The 18,015-nt window shown below is 37.0% G+C and overlaps 1 protein-coding gene across 1 annotated transcript; it reads left to right on the top strand.

The window, feature by feature from the left end:
• Positions 1 to 3,439: 3,439 nt before the first annotated feature.
• On the top strand, positions 3,440 to 14,570 carry LOC140143588 (monocarboxylate transporter 12-like; the record flags this gene model as incomplete). The annotated part of the gene is made up of 3 exons (XM_072165399.1): positions 3,440 to 3,744; positions 11,682 to 11,822; positions 13,749 to 14,570. Coding segments are annotated over exons 1-3 (1,186 nt in total), but the record flags the coding sequence as incomplete, so codon positions are not given.
• Between the last annotated feature and the right edge of the window lie 3,445 nt (positions 14,571 to 18,015).

Genomic DNA, 18,015 nt, shown 5'->3' with positions numbered 1-18,015 from the left:
CTTATCAATGCGAATGTCTTTGCACTCACTCTCGTACTACCTGTTTGGCTACTCTTCGGATGCTACTGCCTATAAGAGTTTTATTATAACTTCATGCACCTTTCACTGGCGTTAAAGTTGCAACATGTAAAACTGTGTTTTCTACGTTAAGCAGGGCCCTGCTGAAAATCAATTTTTATTGAGCAGGTTACCCTGTTGAAATATTGTGAAATAAATAATAAATACAATAATATTCGAATAACCTCGTGATGAAAGAACTAGAAGCTCTCCGGCAAAGTTTGTTTGGAGTTCTTCATTGAGTCGCCTATACGATCAGCACATGATTCCCAAATGTGTGCAGCATTCCTGATACAATATTATTCAGCAGGATTCCAACCAGATAGGACTTAATCAGTTGCATCTTCTTCTGGTGCTGCAACACCACAGCGTGTATTATACTTTTGTCCCCAAGAAACTTAGTCATACAGTTTATCTGTTTGTTTGTTTGTTTGTTTAGCCTGGGACACTCAATCAATTGAAAACACAATTTAATAATCATCTGTTATTCTGTTCTTCCTTGAGGCACAGGGTCTCTGTGATGCCTCCCATCGCGTGAAGATCACTCACACATATGTTTCTGAACGCAGTGCCGCCGAGAGCCATTACGGGCCCGGGGGCAATGTGAACGCACGGGCCCCTTTGATCAGTGATGACTTCATAGGTGGGGGGTGTGTGTGTGTGTGTGTGTGTGTGGGGGGGACAGTGGCATAAATTTCTTTGTAACATGGGAGGGAGGTTGGTGTAAAATCCTTGAACATATGTTGCAGCGGAGCGAAAGTAGCATGTTTAGCTGCCAATAATCAAATATGAACATTGAAGGAGAAAAATGCGCGCAAAACTCGCACAAATTTGCAATTTGAATGGCATTTTGCTCCCAGATTAAGTTTTCTGAACAACTTCCACGCGAAGTATAAAAAAATTGCCAATTTAAAGCCATTGAAGCTAAAATGATCCAAGTTGTAATTCGAATTAGCGATTTTTGCTCCCAGATTGGACGTATTGAAACAAACTCTGTGCGAAGCGCGGAAAAATTGCCAATTTTAAGGTAACTGATCAAATAATAAAGTGACATTACTCGTCGATACTCGATAGACGACCCAATAAAGCGGACTTAGTCACCGGCCAGTTCTACAGAATCATGAGGTCCATGGCTATATTTTCTAAGTTATTTATTGATTTATCGAGTATCGACGAGTAATGGATATATTCTGTAGATTTAGGTCATTGATTGAGGTCAGTGACCCATTGTTGATGAGTTAAGAAGATCAGAGAAGATGAGAAAAGAGGAGATCGCTCGAACATATAATCCGATTACCCACAGTTAACCTCAATTCACTTTTCTTTGTTTGGGGTACTTAAAGCACCACTTGAAACTTCCTTTGTGGTAATCTGTTCATCCGCCACACGCTCGACTGATTCGATAGTTCTCTTAGTGGGAAAAAATATTCCACACACGGAAGTACATCGTTAAATTCCCAATTTCGCAGTCAAATCAGGGTTTTTTTCTTTAAAAATAATAATAATAACTGCAGGGTGACCATGATTTTTAAACGAGTGAAAAAGCATTATTGCAATATAGTATATCCTGTGCTTGTCTTCACAGATCACAATCCCTCACCTTCATCAACAGGATGAAAACCAAAAGAATCTAAAAAGTTAAGACACAAAGAATTATGCCCTGTCTGATTCTTGATTTATCATATCTTAATGTTGCTATCTTCAGTAGATAGCACGTGGTTAGCAATGCACATGCCTTATTATTTTTGAGTAAGCTGCATCATACCTGTATTTAAACTTGAATGATTTGACTTGTTATGGTCACGATATGTTGAGAAAGTATTCAGATCATGTAAAATGGGGTTTAAAACAATTTTTGGACCCTTTTAAACACCACCAAATCGGGAGCGAGCTAAATGGCTGGTATTATAAAAATACAGTGTTTTCATTCTGAGAACCACACCGGGGTAAACTTAAACCTGGACGTCAATTTGTTACTTTTTCAGCCATAACTCCATAACCGAACGTCATAGATAATGTCAAAGTATCCCTTTTCTGAATTCTTATTGCGAGAGCACCACGTTAGTATGAGTTTTGAACAAGTTTGATTGCTTTTGTACTTGACCGTCTGGACAAAGTTCAACAACCTTACTACTTAATGGGGTAGACCTACTGTTGAAATGCCTCCATATAATTAGTCAGAACTGAGAACTAAAGTACTATATTATTTTGTCAGATATGACAAATTTAGGGCCGTTCATAATTAATGCCGGGGGGGGGGGGGAGAAAGTTGAGCTTTAAGGGGAAAAATACCTACCCCCTGCGATGAGTAAATTTCACGTAGTTATGTGATGTGGTAGTTCAGGAAGGACATGAGGGTGAATGGGGTGTACTATGTGGCATAGATTTCTTTTTTGACATTGGGGGTTAGGGACGGAAACAATTTTTTGAGTTTAGTAAATCAGCAGACTGAATAAGTTAATGCGAGCGAAGCGCGCACAAATTTGTGCATGTTGAAGCGAAAATGGCGAAAATGGTGCAAATGGAACAAATTTGCGCAAATGCTGTCAACTTATTCCAGGATACTTGGTATACGGTAGAATTTCACATAACCACCAACCAGCAAAATAAAATCATTATAACACCAACCGCCTGTTTGTCAAGGTGAAAATCGCACAATCCCTATTTCTCCGGCATTAATAATGAAGGGTCCCTTAACGAATGACTTGCACGATTGTAGTGCATGTGAACTGAAAATCTCGTACGCTGAATTTATTCTGCAAACCATATCGGAGGTCCTATCTTCATAAATGTTTTATCATTAATTATGAGCATTGGTTTTTTTGTGTGTACAAATGATAGCTATAGATGTGGCTTTCCCATATAAGTAAACACTGAATGATTGGTGTAAACACATTTTAAAATATCACAGCATTCAGCCTGCATTATCAGAATAAATAGTTGTAAAAATAAATACCAATGAATATAATATTCACATGATTGTGTCATACGCGCATCTGTAGCCTTTTAACACATAGGTGATAGGTCAGAGTCCTTTCCATGTGTCATTACAGATACTCAGATAGAATAACACATTGACCATCCGGGCATAAGAAATATGACATAGTGTTTATAATTTTATTATATACGACCACGTCAGGAAATGGAAGTATTATTATGAAGTCTCGACGAATTCCATTTACCTATGATATGTCTATGTAGTACAATAATTTCAAATCGCAGTCAACAAGCATTGAAAAGGCTAAGCTGAACTTCGTACGAACCAGAGCCCTGGATATTATCATACAATATAAACAGTAAGTTACTGACCGGCATAAACCGTCAAGTATGTTTAACAATTTTTCGAACCTGGTGCGCATGTCGAACTTTGCATGAATTGTGTTGCTCGCCGGCTGTGACACCAGCCAACTAAAGTAATCAGCTGATTGTGTCATTTGACAGAAAGAGTGAACGCAGTGAACACTATGGGCGTCAAGGTAGACCCGTCAATGGGTTCTTACACCCAAGTAAAAACTGGTTTCTGGGGTGTTATGGTGCTATTCGGATCTTTCTTGTGTCGAATTTTGCAGGATGGTTACCTCTTCGCATTAGCTATTTTTATTGTCAAATGGCAGGAACATTTTTCGGCTGGAGCTGCAGAAGTTGGATTGGTTGGGTCAATAACAACGGCATTTATGTTAATGATATGTAAGTTACTTTCCAGTTTATTTAGCATTAACATGATTAATATTATTAAATAATAATATTAACATGGTTTAATTTTACTGCAAGAATCAGAAAGTTTATTTGATACTATCGATATAAAATGCAAAATACGTACCGACATTTTACCTGAACAATTTTCTAGGTGTAATCATATCTGTCTAATCAACATGCTCCATATTTTAACAATATAAAAGGTTTTGATTTTTCTCATGAAGAGCTACGTGTTAATTTGTAAATGGTAAATGTTATTGTCATTATATTTCACAATTTAAAAATGAAGAAAACACGAAACAAATGTCGCTTAATAAAATATTTGATCATTGCCTGGTATATTACTCAACTAAATAATTTAAAGAACTTTTTAATACGGGTGGATTGCTCAATGGAACATCGCTCAACATAATGACATGCTAGCCGCCTGCTGATGCATGCAAATCAAGGGTCAGAAAGCACTGTCTTCAATAGCTGCCAGATGTCATTTTACACACGTGTACAATATTAAATGAGGTACTTATCAAATGTCTATAATATGGCAGCTATTGCTAATATAGGGCCCTGGTAGAGGTAAACACGAATACCGAATGCACACAGACCAAAGCCATTTCGCAATTCGAATTATCCATTTCACTACACACATTGTAGAAATACTTTTAAATGTATGAAAAACAACTTATACTGTGTAACTTTTACAATCATATAATTATATATAATCAAATATGTACTATGTAAAATTAATTAAAATTTAAAAAAAAAAAAGAGAGTGGCCAGCAAACTGAAGATGATGTACTAAAACTGACCGACTGACCGACCGAAGTAATTTTAGTGATTTTTTGGGCAACAGTTATACGATATAGGTTTTGCCATCCTAGCCTTTCAGGATCAAAAGAATGTTTTATGGAAATTTAAAGTAAAATTTAAAGTAAACGTGTTTCTTTTCGTCCCACTTTCATTCTGGGGGATGCTTTAACCTGTTCTATTTTTAATTTTTGCTTGTTTTAACAAAGTTAAAAGTGTTATCATTTTCATTAATCCCTGTAGGGTACATGTATTAGCAAAAAGGTCCTTTTCTTTAATGAGATATTGAGAGTGCATCCGCAATTAAAATTTGGCATAAAATAGTAAATATTGACTCTCCCTCATGCTGAAGAAAGGTTTGGACGAATTGGGCGTGAAATATGTGTGATTCGTGGGCTGAAGGAACTTGGGCCGAAGGATTAAAATTAGAGTTATGATCTTGCATAATCTTTGGTGCCAGAGTTTATTGTAAAGTTTATCCCTCTTAATAGTGGTGCCGATGTTACCTTCGTGTTTCACAGACTAGTGAGCTTGTTTTAAAATTTGGATAAATAAACGTTCGCACGCATTACTTATGGTCAATTGATTACACATAATGATACACTGCACCGGATACATGCGAACACTTTTCAAAATATGTTTTGTAATTATTTTAGGAAATTAAATTTGAAACATTATGGAAGTTTTAACACAAAATGTACCGGGTCATCGTACTTTAATAGTCTATTCCGTCAATTCTATGCTTCAATTCTGACGCACAACATAATTGAGTGATTAGCTACCAAATTATTCTTGATTTTCTCAATTTGTGCTTTGATGTTGTCAATTAATAATAAAAGCTATCTTCTTGGAATAATGACTGTACCTGTAGGGGAGGGGGCTCTTTCTGATTGAAGTATGGGGATGTGCCACGGCTGCTTTGAGATAACCTTTCAGCGATTTGGCTATATTGATGGATGGTTTACCAGTGCCAGTGGAGACCAATGCGCTCAATTGGGCGAATTTGAGCAAAAGTGCCATTAAAAGCACTCAATTCAGTGGCCAAATGTGGGTGTTTTTTTATGAAAAGTTTGTATACTGATTGTAAAAACAGCAAAAAATATGTATAGAGAAAGTCATCATCCATAGCACATCTCCTTTCAAAATGGAGGGGGGGTCCCAAGGTAAAAAAATAATAACTCGAACACTGAAATTGCACCTGACCTTCTCAATTGTAATTTTAAATAACAACACCCTTTCACATCACTAATCACATTAAATGGAACATTTAAAAAAAATGTTATCAAATATCAGTACCGCAAAAGACGGTGACAACGGAAGACTGTTCCCGCGAAAGACGCGTGGTCGCTGAATAATTTCGAAGAACCCCCGTCCGCGCTATCTGTATGATGTTTTAGAAGAGTCATGCTTTTCAAAAACAACCAAAATGGATGGGCGGCAATCTGATACGGCCTGTTTCAAATCAAGTGGTTCTTGTACTTTTTGTAGTATGAAATAATGAATTTCTATCAAACAATCCAGATGAATCGAACTAGGGCCCGAATACAACATAAAAGTTAATATGTGACGTGTTATATCAAAAGGAGACACTCTTGGGTAATTTTGAGGTTTTTACATATCTTAAATAAATAGAGATATTTAACTCCACAACGCCGTTTTTCCCAATGAAATCGGACATTCCTAAGCGAAGATATTGAGTTCGTAAGTTATGTTATTATAAATTAATATAAAATTGGAAATTAAGATATCGGCCTTTAAAAATATTATTGACTATGTTGAGAGTAGGAATTACCTTGAAAAATGTCTCAAAAAATGCCAGTTATATTCCGGTCTGAAACTATCAGACAATATTTCAAACATTAATAACATCACAAATTCGCAACAAACCCACATTGTGAAAAAATCACCCCGGGCCGTGGCAGATTTTTGGCTATTTCTCCATTTACTATCCTGCCCAAAGTGTTTCCTTTTGACATGACACGTCACATATGATATAAAATGTTTTTTCACAAATCTGTTTTAAAACTTGAATAAACTTAAACAATAATGGCATAATGATCTCAATCTACATTTTATTTTAGATATTTTAGATAAAAATTGTTATAGCTTTTGAGTTTGGGCCTGAAAAAAAGTTGTTCGACCGACCCTACCCAGGACAACTCTGAATTAATTGGTAGAGCCAGTACGAACTGGTTATTATTTGCTTTGATGATCAAACCAACATTACCATGATTATAGCAGGATTACACCGAGGTATGTTGTTGTGATATACAACAGCTGCTGAAGTCCCATCCAGTGATCCCAGCGAAAGTGTAAAAAAAATTAAAATTGCTTATATAAAGGATAATTCATTCAAATTGTCATTTGGTATTTGGTATGCGACTGCATGTCATTACCTTTTCCATTCCTCCACATCCACACTCTCCACAAGTTCCAAATTTGCTTGAAAAATTAACGGGAAAATTAATAACTTCTGGACATTAAATTTCCATGGCTATACAGCCTGTCTCAAAAAAAATTGTGCAAGTAGAAAGCGCCCTCTATGGCAATTAGAAAATTCCATTGTGACATGCTGCTAACATCAAGGTCAAGGGCGCAGTCTTAGCTCTCAAATGCCGTTTGTTCTGTTCAATTTGCTTGTTTTAATCTGGAGATATGTTTAATTAACAACGAAAGGGTAAAATCACTATTGTGCCACTTTTACTATAGGGAAGAGGGCTACACATGTAAATCAATGATACCTGATGTTGATGCGTCTAATATAATGCACTCCCCCTTTCGTGGCTCGTGCATAAGACGCATCAAAATCAGCGCGCACGCATTATTTTGACTAATTTCTCTCCCAACAAATAATACGCGTTCATTAACCTATAAGTTTGCAATATTTTGTCTTTTAACATGTCTTGAAAATGTCTTGATAAAATCATTGACATGCACATTTATTTAATTTTACAGCAGAACGTGAAATATCTATTTCTCTTTTAATCTGTTTTAAGTGGAAAAGGAGAATCATATAATACCTGTATCATGATAAAATAGTAAAAACAGTAAAAACTATTTTTATTGTTGTATAATTGATGCAGTCTTTTGATAAACTTGATGCTGTCATTGATTTACACGTACAGTCCTTTTGATCTTCCCTGGTAAAAGTGGCACAATTGTGATTTTACCCTTTCGTTGTCAACTAAACATATCTCGAGATTAAAACAAGCAAATTGAACAGAACAAACGGCATTTGAGAGCTAAGACTACGCCCTTTACGTTGATGTAAGCATCATGTCACAACGGTATTTTCTAATTGCCATAGAGGGCGCTTTTCACTTGCACAATTTGTTTTGAGACAGGCTGTAATTGGAAACAGCGTGAAAATTCATTACAATAAGTACAAACAAGCCAGTATTGAGTCAGTGGTTCTTGAAATGTCTATTGATTTTGCAATACAGTGTGGTAATTTCCTAGAACCGTATTGTTCCTGTTATTCGACAAGTATACATCCCATTGTCTTCTTTTGACTGGCAAGGAGTTTCCTGTTTCCTTTGGGTTTTTTTGTCAATAGAAACACACAAAACAAAACAAAAGTGGAAAAACATACAGTTTGCATGCAACAGGCAAATCAAAGCAGCAACTTTTGTGTATTGGAAAACATTGTTCTTATCTCTATACAATGAAACGTGAAAATTCAAGGTCCATTTTTTTTTATTATGCCTATGATCCAGAGAAGATATTAATATATAATTAAGTGGATTATGTCACGTCACGTTGTTATCAGTGGTGAGTTATCATCAAATAAATAAATGATATTGTCTGTGTGTCTGATTGTCCTTGCATTGTTTCATGTCTATTGAGTTAGTGACCTATTAAAGCATGCTAAGCACTTGGTCATTCACACTGTGCTGGTCATTTGGGTATTTACGGAGCGAATTCGTATTGCTTTGTTAAGTCAACCATGACATTTTGATTCAACTTCCGACAAGCTAATTAGAAATAGGTTCTCATTGTCTTATAGAAGGAAACAACTTGGCTGCTAGTATCTCTATTCCTCAATCTAAAGATAAAGATGTGTGTTAATATGTAAACGCGGAAGAAAAGACATGCAAATTGCGTGGGAAATAAGCTCAGGGGAAGTTTTCACAAGTAGTCAACAACCAAACTTAAGAACAATCCCCAGTTATCGAGGCTTCAGAATTAGTGGCAAGGAAGGTCTGATGAAAAATTGTTCTGGAGCAGTGACATTATTAATTACTGGGCGTTAAACAACATTGGATTGTACTTATTTCTACGTATGCTGTAAACTGATTTAAACTGTAATATAAAACATCTGATGAGTACAGGTGTAATCGGTTGAGTTCTCTAGAATTCGACATCCGACTCCGAGTGCACGGTTGTCAATAAAAGTCCAACTTCCAAGTGGTCGACTCAAATAACCCTACGCACTTTCATGGTGTTGGAATATAGATCGCAATAGGAAAACAATAAGGATGTTATCAATAAGCAATTGTTTAATAATTCATTCCTATCTGTGTGTTATACAGCTCCTTATCAACTCTAAGGTCAGATGAGTGAAGTGGTCACAAAGCATACAAATATAATATGAACGGCTAAAGATAGTAATTAATAGTAATTCTATATTATGTAATGTCTGGCATGGCAATTAAAATGCCATAATTTAATATTGTGCACATTATCTAACATGCAATAAGCAATTTTTCATAAGGTCATCGCCGTCTCAAATAATAAAGGATACAAGTAGAAAAAGTGATTTCGACTGGGAATTGAACCTAGGACCTCGGGTTTACGAGACCAGTGCCTTAAGGGTAGACGAGGTATTGTTGGTCGAAGCAACCTAAAAATCGATATTCATTATCTAGATCAATATATTATTGAAAATTAACACCTTGATGCTTTGCAAAAGTTCATTCTTCAAATCGTATACTTTGCAAACTTGCTTAATTTATTGTTGTTAATGAGTTATGTACGTTTTACAAAAGTGTTGTTGTTTCAGACCTCTTTACAACGTAACTCAAGAACCGCAGCACCTATAAAAGTATATCTGTGATATTTTAATTCTTCTACACGCTCGCTATGAATTGAGCAATGCAGTTTTTGCCAAAGCTCACTACCATTCGTAAGATGCTGTGAACTACCAAATCACAACAGTTTAAAATAATTAATAACCTTAACCAATTGGACACGGGAGCTTCATTATTAGGCTGGTTGAAATTCGAACGTACACACTTAAACTTATCTCCTCCCACAAACAGCACATAGCTGGGGCCGTAAATGCGAGAAATAAATTACCATCCTACCTGTAGAGGAAATAACATGCCTTGCAAATAAATTATACAATTCGTGTGTTTACTTCGACGCCAATTTTGATCCCTAATTAAGTATGTTAACTAAGCTCAATTTTACGAAGGATTCCCGAACAAGGATTTGTTTTTTATACATTGAGCTTCAGGGCAGGGTGTCCATGAAAGAACTCTATCGTCGGGAACTGAATTATTTGGGTATTTTAACACCCAAACCAAACGCAACTAAATAACCGCTGTAGCTGAAGAATATATTACATGTAGCTAATACAGCTATAACATACTTGTTGAATTTTGACAATTGACCGCTCGGTTTTTTAATTTTCAATCCGAGCTAATCCGTTTCATGGAGTCAAAAACGACAAATAGACGCTTCAATTTCATTTTGAGAAAAAAAACCCAGATTTTATTAAAGGGACGTCGTACAATGCGATCACCCTTGATACATTCAGTTTACAGATTAAGATTAACCATTTGTTTTCTATTTGTTTATATACTAATAATTCCTCCACGTCTCTTCAGAAGGACCCACTATCTGCAGCTACCTGACCTGTTACTAAATTAACATGCAAGGCTCGACTGCTTCAAACGTCACCGTGTGGAACACCGACTATTACTATATACTATTATATGTGACCGGACAGCACGAATGAGCCGCGAATGTCCTATTATGAGTTACAGTGTAAAATGTGCATGAAGGTCGTATTCATCGGTACCTCAAGTTGGTGCGACATGCATCTCATTTCGATTTAAAAACACCTTTTAAACCAATCAATAATCGTATTGTTGAAGAGGATAATAAGCTTCTACCTTAGATGTCTATAGAATTCTTAAATAGCTCTAGTCTTTGTTTGCTTTGGCTAAATCCTGTTCAAGTGGTTACAAAGCATTGTATTTGGTCTAGGTATGTAAAACTAACAATTAACAATGGGAAGACATTCCTGAACCTCGTTTTGAACCATGATTTGAAATGACCGCCAATTATGACTGATTGATATTTATTACCAGCAATGTGGAAAAAGAGAAACACGTAGAAACGAAAAAATGTACCATTTTGTTGAAGGAGCAAAGTTCAACAAACCATAACCCCGCTTCTGGATATAGTTTGAAGTCAAATGATATACCAGTTTAAAGCTTATAATATACGGTATATTTTCTAAACACGAATTGACCGAGGGAGGAATTTACGGCTCATTCGTCGTGTACGGTCACATACCGTAAAATTCCGTCTACAAGCATATATATGCCTCTAAACGAGGCTTTTTTGACACAAGAGACAAGAGGGAGACACTCTCAACAAAAACGTTATTTGGAGTTTGAACAACTATATTACTGATAAAGGCGGCTGTACAAACATGTATATTTGTAAGACCAATCTATTGCAATGTTTTGAGAAGAGTATTGGCCTTTCATATCTTTCGTTAAAAAACCTCTCGTTTAGAGGCATATATGCTTCTAGACGGAATTCTACGGTATAGTAAGTTGTCTAAGCTAGTCGGTATTTTATTTTATAATCATTCGGTACATGTTTTCTTATTTTCTTTCATCTAATATCATTGCATTTACATTCCAGACCATCGGGCAGTACAGGAAACTATTTAAAAGTTTGTTGTCTTTTTGTTTCTTTAATTTGATTCCGTTTCAGGGTGTATGCGGATTGTTTACACTGATTGGTGCACATTAGGTCCTCAACGAACTATCTCAGATCTTCATCAAGCCCTACTCTTAAAGATGTCATACTCTGATAACTACAGAGACAGAGGGATAAAGCTCCCACTAATACCACTCGCCTGCTCGGTCATTTTATTTTTGTAGGTCCCATGGGATCAGCTATTAGTCGCTACTATGGGTGTCGGCCTACGGTCATCGGAGGAGGGATTACGGCGGCTATGGGACTGGCAGCAGCATCACAGGTTACGGCACTATGGCATCTCTACACATGTATGGCACTTGTCGGTAAGTATGGGTGAAATGTCTATAATTGAAAAAAAAAAAATAGATTTGTTAGAATTGAGTAAATTGGTAAGTTCAAGGCCATAAAACAGAGAAAAGGGATATTATCTGTATGCCTCATGCCAAAAACAGGATGAGAATTACATAATTACAACGGTTTTTACAAAGTCACCTATACTGAACACAAAAATATCTTTACATTTAAAACAAACATGGTGTCTCAAAAATACTAATATGACGCTGTGCGTTTGATGAAGATCCTGCTAGGACCGAAAGCTCAGTCAATTAACGAACTTTTAGTAATGTTCTGCGTATTTTGATACTTCATTCGACACGATGCGACTTTATTCCCCCATCTACCCAATTGATTAACAAAAGGCAGAGTTTCAAAAGTGAGAAATTTGGATAGTTCCTTCTTCAAAGTGATTTCCGCGACTTTTGTAATTGGCTCATTACAGCGGGGTGTGATACACTATTGCTCACCTTTCTGTCATTATCTGAGTATTTTGAGGGAACAATCTATGTTTTATCTATATTTTATTTTATCCAAATTATTGAAAATTAGGGAAATTCTCCATCTGTCAACCACTTGGTTTGGTATACTTAGTTTTGGAGTCTTTGTTTTAAATGTAAAAATATCTTTACAAAATATCCCTTTGATCATGAGATCCTTGAGATTATGAGATTAAAAGTGAGACGAGTACGCGCATGTTATTTATATGGAATTCGTTGGATTGTTTTGAATAATAAAATGCAAAAGATTCCGACAATGAGGTTACAAAACAAGAGCCATTTGGTCTTACACTCATCAACCAAGGATGTTTGCACACCTACAATGCAGTACATTACTGACCACAGGACTAGTCGTAGTCAATCAGCAGGCTAACCCCAACCAAAAAAGGTCGAAGAGGTACCCAGAAATATGCGTGGATTTGGTTTAGAATAATTTGCTCTAAGTATATTAAAGATAAATAATTATATATTCTATGGTGTTAAAACTAAGAGTTACCTTCATGTCTAGGTAAACGTCCCCAGTGTGGTAACCTCACCTTTGAAATATTTACATTATTTTGATAACAAGGGTATCATGAATGAATAAGGCTCTCGAGTGGAATGGGCCCACTACCGGATTGAATAGAATTAATTAAATCAATTGATTTGATTAAATCACTTGTATAACACGGAGGGCAATAGATTACGTAACGCATTGTTCCTTTGCGCCGATTTGATTTGCCGACAAGCTATTCATCGAGAGGTATCGTTTGTTCAGGACATAAGGGTTCCGCCATAAAAGCGGTAACTGACCTGATAACGTATTAACGCTTTAACCGACAGGCCACTGTCAATAAGTCATTAAACGAAAGTCACATGAAAGCGCCTACTTGAGCGAGAGGTACCTTTCATCATGGTTATAGACCTATTCAATAAGTCATTTTTTTCCTTTTAATATCATGAATATCCATTTTAAAGGGTGATCGAAAGGGGAGGGGAGCGGAGGTCGAAAAAAAGAAAAAAAGATGGAGGGAGAAGGGGAAAGAGGGGGAAGGGGAGAGGGGGAGAAGGAGAGCGAGGAAGTGATAAAGGTTGGAATAAGTGCAAAGAAAGGAAAAGACGTATAGAAATTGGCGTGATTCTCTTTTTTTTCATATTGGATATATATTGTAACTATAGTGGTGGCGCCAAGAATTATTTTTTGGGGGGGAGGGAGGGGGCAATGTGAATGGGTGGGGCAAAATCCAAAATCAACCAATTTTGGGCAATATAGCCACAAAGAAGGGGAATTGTCGTATTTTGGGTTTTAACAGGGGCCACTGGGAGTAAGAAAAATATAGGGGTGGTGCAAATGCCCCCTTGACCCTCACCCCTAGCACCGCCAATGGGTATTGGTGGACTATTGTAACTCATGTCGTACTTTCGATCTTCTCTTAGGTATTGGTATGGGTATATGCTTGGTTCCGTCAATGGTCATTATACAGTACTACTTCGACAAGCAATTAGCCCGAGTCAATGGAATAGCGATGTCTGGCGTAGGAGTTGGCATGTTCACACTTAGTCCACTACTTCATCTGCTGTGTGAGCATTTTGGATGGAAAGGAGCCCTTCTAATTTCCGCATCTATTATCAGTAATTTGTGTTTGTGTGGCGCCCTCTTTCGACCGTCTGAATTAGAAAGGGAGTACCAATCAAGGCGGAAAGATTCAAAAGAAGTTAAGGCAGACGTGGACGGCTACGAATTTACACAAGAAATTCCACGCACAAATACGGCGGCAATATCAGATCTTCTTCAGTGTGACCTGATATGTAACAACGGACCATTAGCATTTTTCCTCGTAGTTTCATTATTGTTTGGATTTGGTTATTATTCTGCATTTTTATTTTTGGTAGCACATGCTATTGATATTGGTATAACAGAAATGACAGCTTCATTTCTATTATCCATTGCAGGACTTTGCAGTCTCACAGGCAGACTATCTCATGGATTTTTAATAGACTTGGGTTTCCTATCTGCAGCTAATTTATACACGATCAGTATCTGTATGTGCGGGTTCTGCTGCTTGGTGTACCCTCTGAGTAATTATTATGTAACTCTTGCCATATTTACTGCAATATTTGGGTTTTTCAGTGGAATTATGAACTCTTTAGTTCCAATCGTTCCTAAGGAGCTTGTGGACAATAACAGAGTATCTGGAGCGGTTGGGTTGGTGTGCTTCATGGAGGGGGTAGGAACGCTGCTTGGCGTTTACATCATGGGTAAGTACAAGCAATATACAAGATTTTTTCTGCCGTACGACAATTCGCCGTAGAAATGACGTAATTACCATAGCAACAGATGAATACAATTTTGAATACAATGCATTGAACCATAGATGTCAAAGAAAGGCTGATCACTCGCACCTGTAAGATTAGTATCTTTGAAAAGAGCGCTATTGTATTCAATCTATGTTTGCTGACATACACAGGTGATTAGTTCAATCTGCTTGTAGTGCAGGGCAATCTATTCAAAAATTGTACTGCTATGGTAGGTAATCCGATTATTACGTCACTTCTACGGCAAATAGTCATGCAGAAAGGTAATATCATCGAAAGCATGAAAGCACACTGTACCTGTACAAAGAAAAAGGAGTGTCATTATTGTTATAATGAGGTGACGCATCATGTTGCAAAAGATTCTGGGAAGTGTAACATATCTTCTCTGATATTGGCCCTTATTCAGTGGCAAATCGTATCGGTCAAAATTCCCACGGGGAATTGCAAAATTGCTCCAATGACCCCAAATGAATTTACCAAAACAAAATCTCTTCGCTCATTGATGATAGCATTTATTATTTTAAGCACATTTCCAGTATTAGAATATTCATACTGCAGTTACTGTTAATTTTCCTATACACAATACACAGTGCTCTCACCATTGACGTGTGACCTCTACAAACAGTGTATTGCCTAGTTAACGTCACTGTGTGATAAATAACCGGCCAATATTGTTTGTACTCTCTGAAATTCTAGAAAATATAGTTTTGTAACTAAGTCCTAAATTTTTTAGCTAATTTAGATATTCGCACTTTGGTGTTTTAGTAAGGAAGGGCACGGCATGCCTGCAAAATTCCCTGTGTAAATCGAATGCAACTTTCAGTGACTATCACTCACTTGTAGACCGCTCTCTTCCGAAGGGCATTAAAGCTAAACCACTTGACGGGTATTTTTTGACGTCAATCAAGAATAATGTATACATTACATGTAGGATAAAAACTGAGTAGGTGGGGCATCTGCAAATATTCGTACTTCCCTGATATGTAAATGACAGATAACAGCAAACACAGCTCCCATATCTGTCAGTGCAGCGAGCCAGGGGATTTGAAGTGGGTGATTATTGATTGGTAAGTGTCATATTTGGGCATAAGTGCAGACCCCCATTCAATGTGGAGGATAGACTAGACTTTATCGATTGATTTGGCTGAAGTAATTTCATGTTAACCAGGTTTAAATACTGTAAAGGTCGAATCATGTTTGCTGTGCAGCATAAGCGCACTATGTTCATCTCAGGTATTACAATATACCATCTAAAAGGTTTAGTTCGCCTGTCCGAAAAGAGGACTAACATCCCCATTTTAGTTTTTGGACTAGCGAACCTTAGGACAAGCGCACCTTATCACTAACAGATTGGGGCCTTATAGACGAAATTCACATCAGAATATGTACGGAAAATCACGCATGGTTTTGAATCTGAGCACACTTTTATATGAGGGTTTGAGTTTATAGACAAATCCACACAGGTCTCCTGACCATACTTACCTTTCAGGAACTGAAGACAGACTTGAAGTATAACTTACCGTTAGCGTCCCAAAGAGACTTTGATTAAAATCTTCTTTTGGGAATCTGTATTCTAATCTTAAAAACATTGTCGAAGTACAGAATCTACAACGAACCAACTTTTTCACTTCAGATAATAATATGAAATTGTAACATGAGTTAACATTTTCAAAGTTCTGGTGTCCACAGTTTCAGTTCTGTTACTAGTGTCCACAGTTTCAGTTCTGTTACTGGTGCATGGTGTCCACAGTTTCAGTTCTGTTACTGACCTCCGGTGACTTAACCTTGAAATCAGTTAATTAAAGGCAATAAGTGACTTTGAACTATAATTGAATTACACGCTTTGATGCTCATCTTTTTTCTTTTGCGACTTTGAGTCACGGCTCACTCGATCATCATAGTATTACAGGTACTACCTACAATGATTAAGTCGAAGATTAGAGCAAAGTATTGAGTATGTTTGATTAGAGCGAGGCCCCGGAGGGAGGATACAGATTTAAGAGTAGCGGGATAGTTCCAGCTTCTGTACCAATTCCGCAGATGTAAAATAGGTTTTGTGATTCTAGAATTACGGAGGAATTGATTCACCACCTGGAATTAGCTCGACTCTTTATCTTGTGTCACATGTATAATAATATGAATCATACATACATTTGCGAAGAACGATTTGTGGAGATACTAAAATAAAGAATAACGGTATTGTTTTTAGCCGCTGTTGTGCATCTATCGTCTCATATAACACGGGCGGCATCATTATTACGCCAATTTAAACTTCAATTCAAATAAAAGTATCAATATATAAAAATATCAATATCATAAGAATTTTTAAACAAATTAAATCTTACGTACCTACATTTCGCAAAGAATTATAGGGCTTAAAATCGATCAGTCCCGTTGTTGCTATGTGCCTCCGATTGGTTCAAATAGCGAGTACGGGTATCGCGTCGATGTACACGCACTGAACCGTGTTATATCGTGTCATCTCACACGGGTAAGAGCCAATACGATTGCAGGTCATGCAGGAACGTTCTCAAGTGTTTAAGGATTGGTATTCATACTGTGACGTGACTGTGTTACCTACAGATGAAAACAAACGAAAACAACTAACAGGCAACTCGCAATGCATTATCCCTCACATTTTATTCGCATCCCGTATGTCATGTATGTACGGGGCACATTAAGTGTGGCATTCGGATGCGGGCGGCGTAAGTTCCTTCTCTAATCATGCTAATGTTGCTTAAGAACCTTTCAATATTTACACGGAGTTCTAAGGGTGGATTCCGAATTTCTTTGGAGTTTTAAAAGAGCCCTAACCTTCGCACAGTTTTTTTTTGTGGGACCTGATAGCACATCAAACACACCAAATTGCATTCTGAATACGTAGAATGTCCTTCTGATATCAAATAATTTAGATTTTTTTTGTAAATTCGCGATATGATACAAATTTTATGGCAAATTGACATTTTTGGCATTTAGCAGTCCTCGAAGTTAACTTTATCAATATGTAGGCATACTTTTAAGTACATAAAAAGTCAAAAGTGTATGTATCTGGGAGGAAAAGAAGCTGACCATCACATGAAAATTTGGACCTTTCGTATTGAAGATATACATGAAGTCTTTTGTATATGTATATGCATTTCTTCAATACGAAAGGTCAAAATATTCTAATGATGGTCGGCTTTTTATCCCAGCTATATATACTTTAAGTACATAGCATGTTGTCAAAACTCCCACTCCACCTGGCGTAAATATTGAAAGAGGAAACAGTTCCACGATTGCCACTGTCTGGACATCAGTCCAACAGCAACGATAAGCCTGATAGGTCATTTAAAGTTGGCTGACCAGACCGGACGACCTACTTCACTGTGAATTTGTTTTCTTTGTCAGC

The sequence above is a fragment of the Amphiura filiformis genome, unplaced genomic scaffold (genome assembly GCF_039555335.1).
Source record: "Amphiura filiformis unplaced genomic scaffold, Afil_fr2py scaffold_24, whole genome shotgun sequence".
Taxonomy (NCBI): domain Eukaryota; kingdom Metazoa; phylum Echinodermata; class Ophiuroidea; order Amphilepidida; family Amphiuridae; genus Amphiura; species Amphiura filiformis.
The sequence above is the reverse complement of the archived record's forward strand: the minus strand, read 5'-3'. Positions and strand labels throughout refer to the sequence as shown.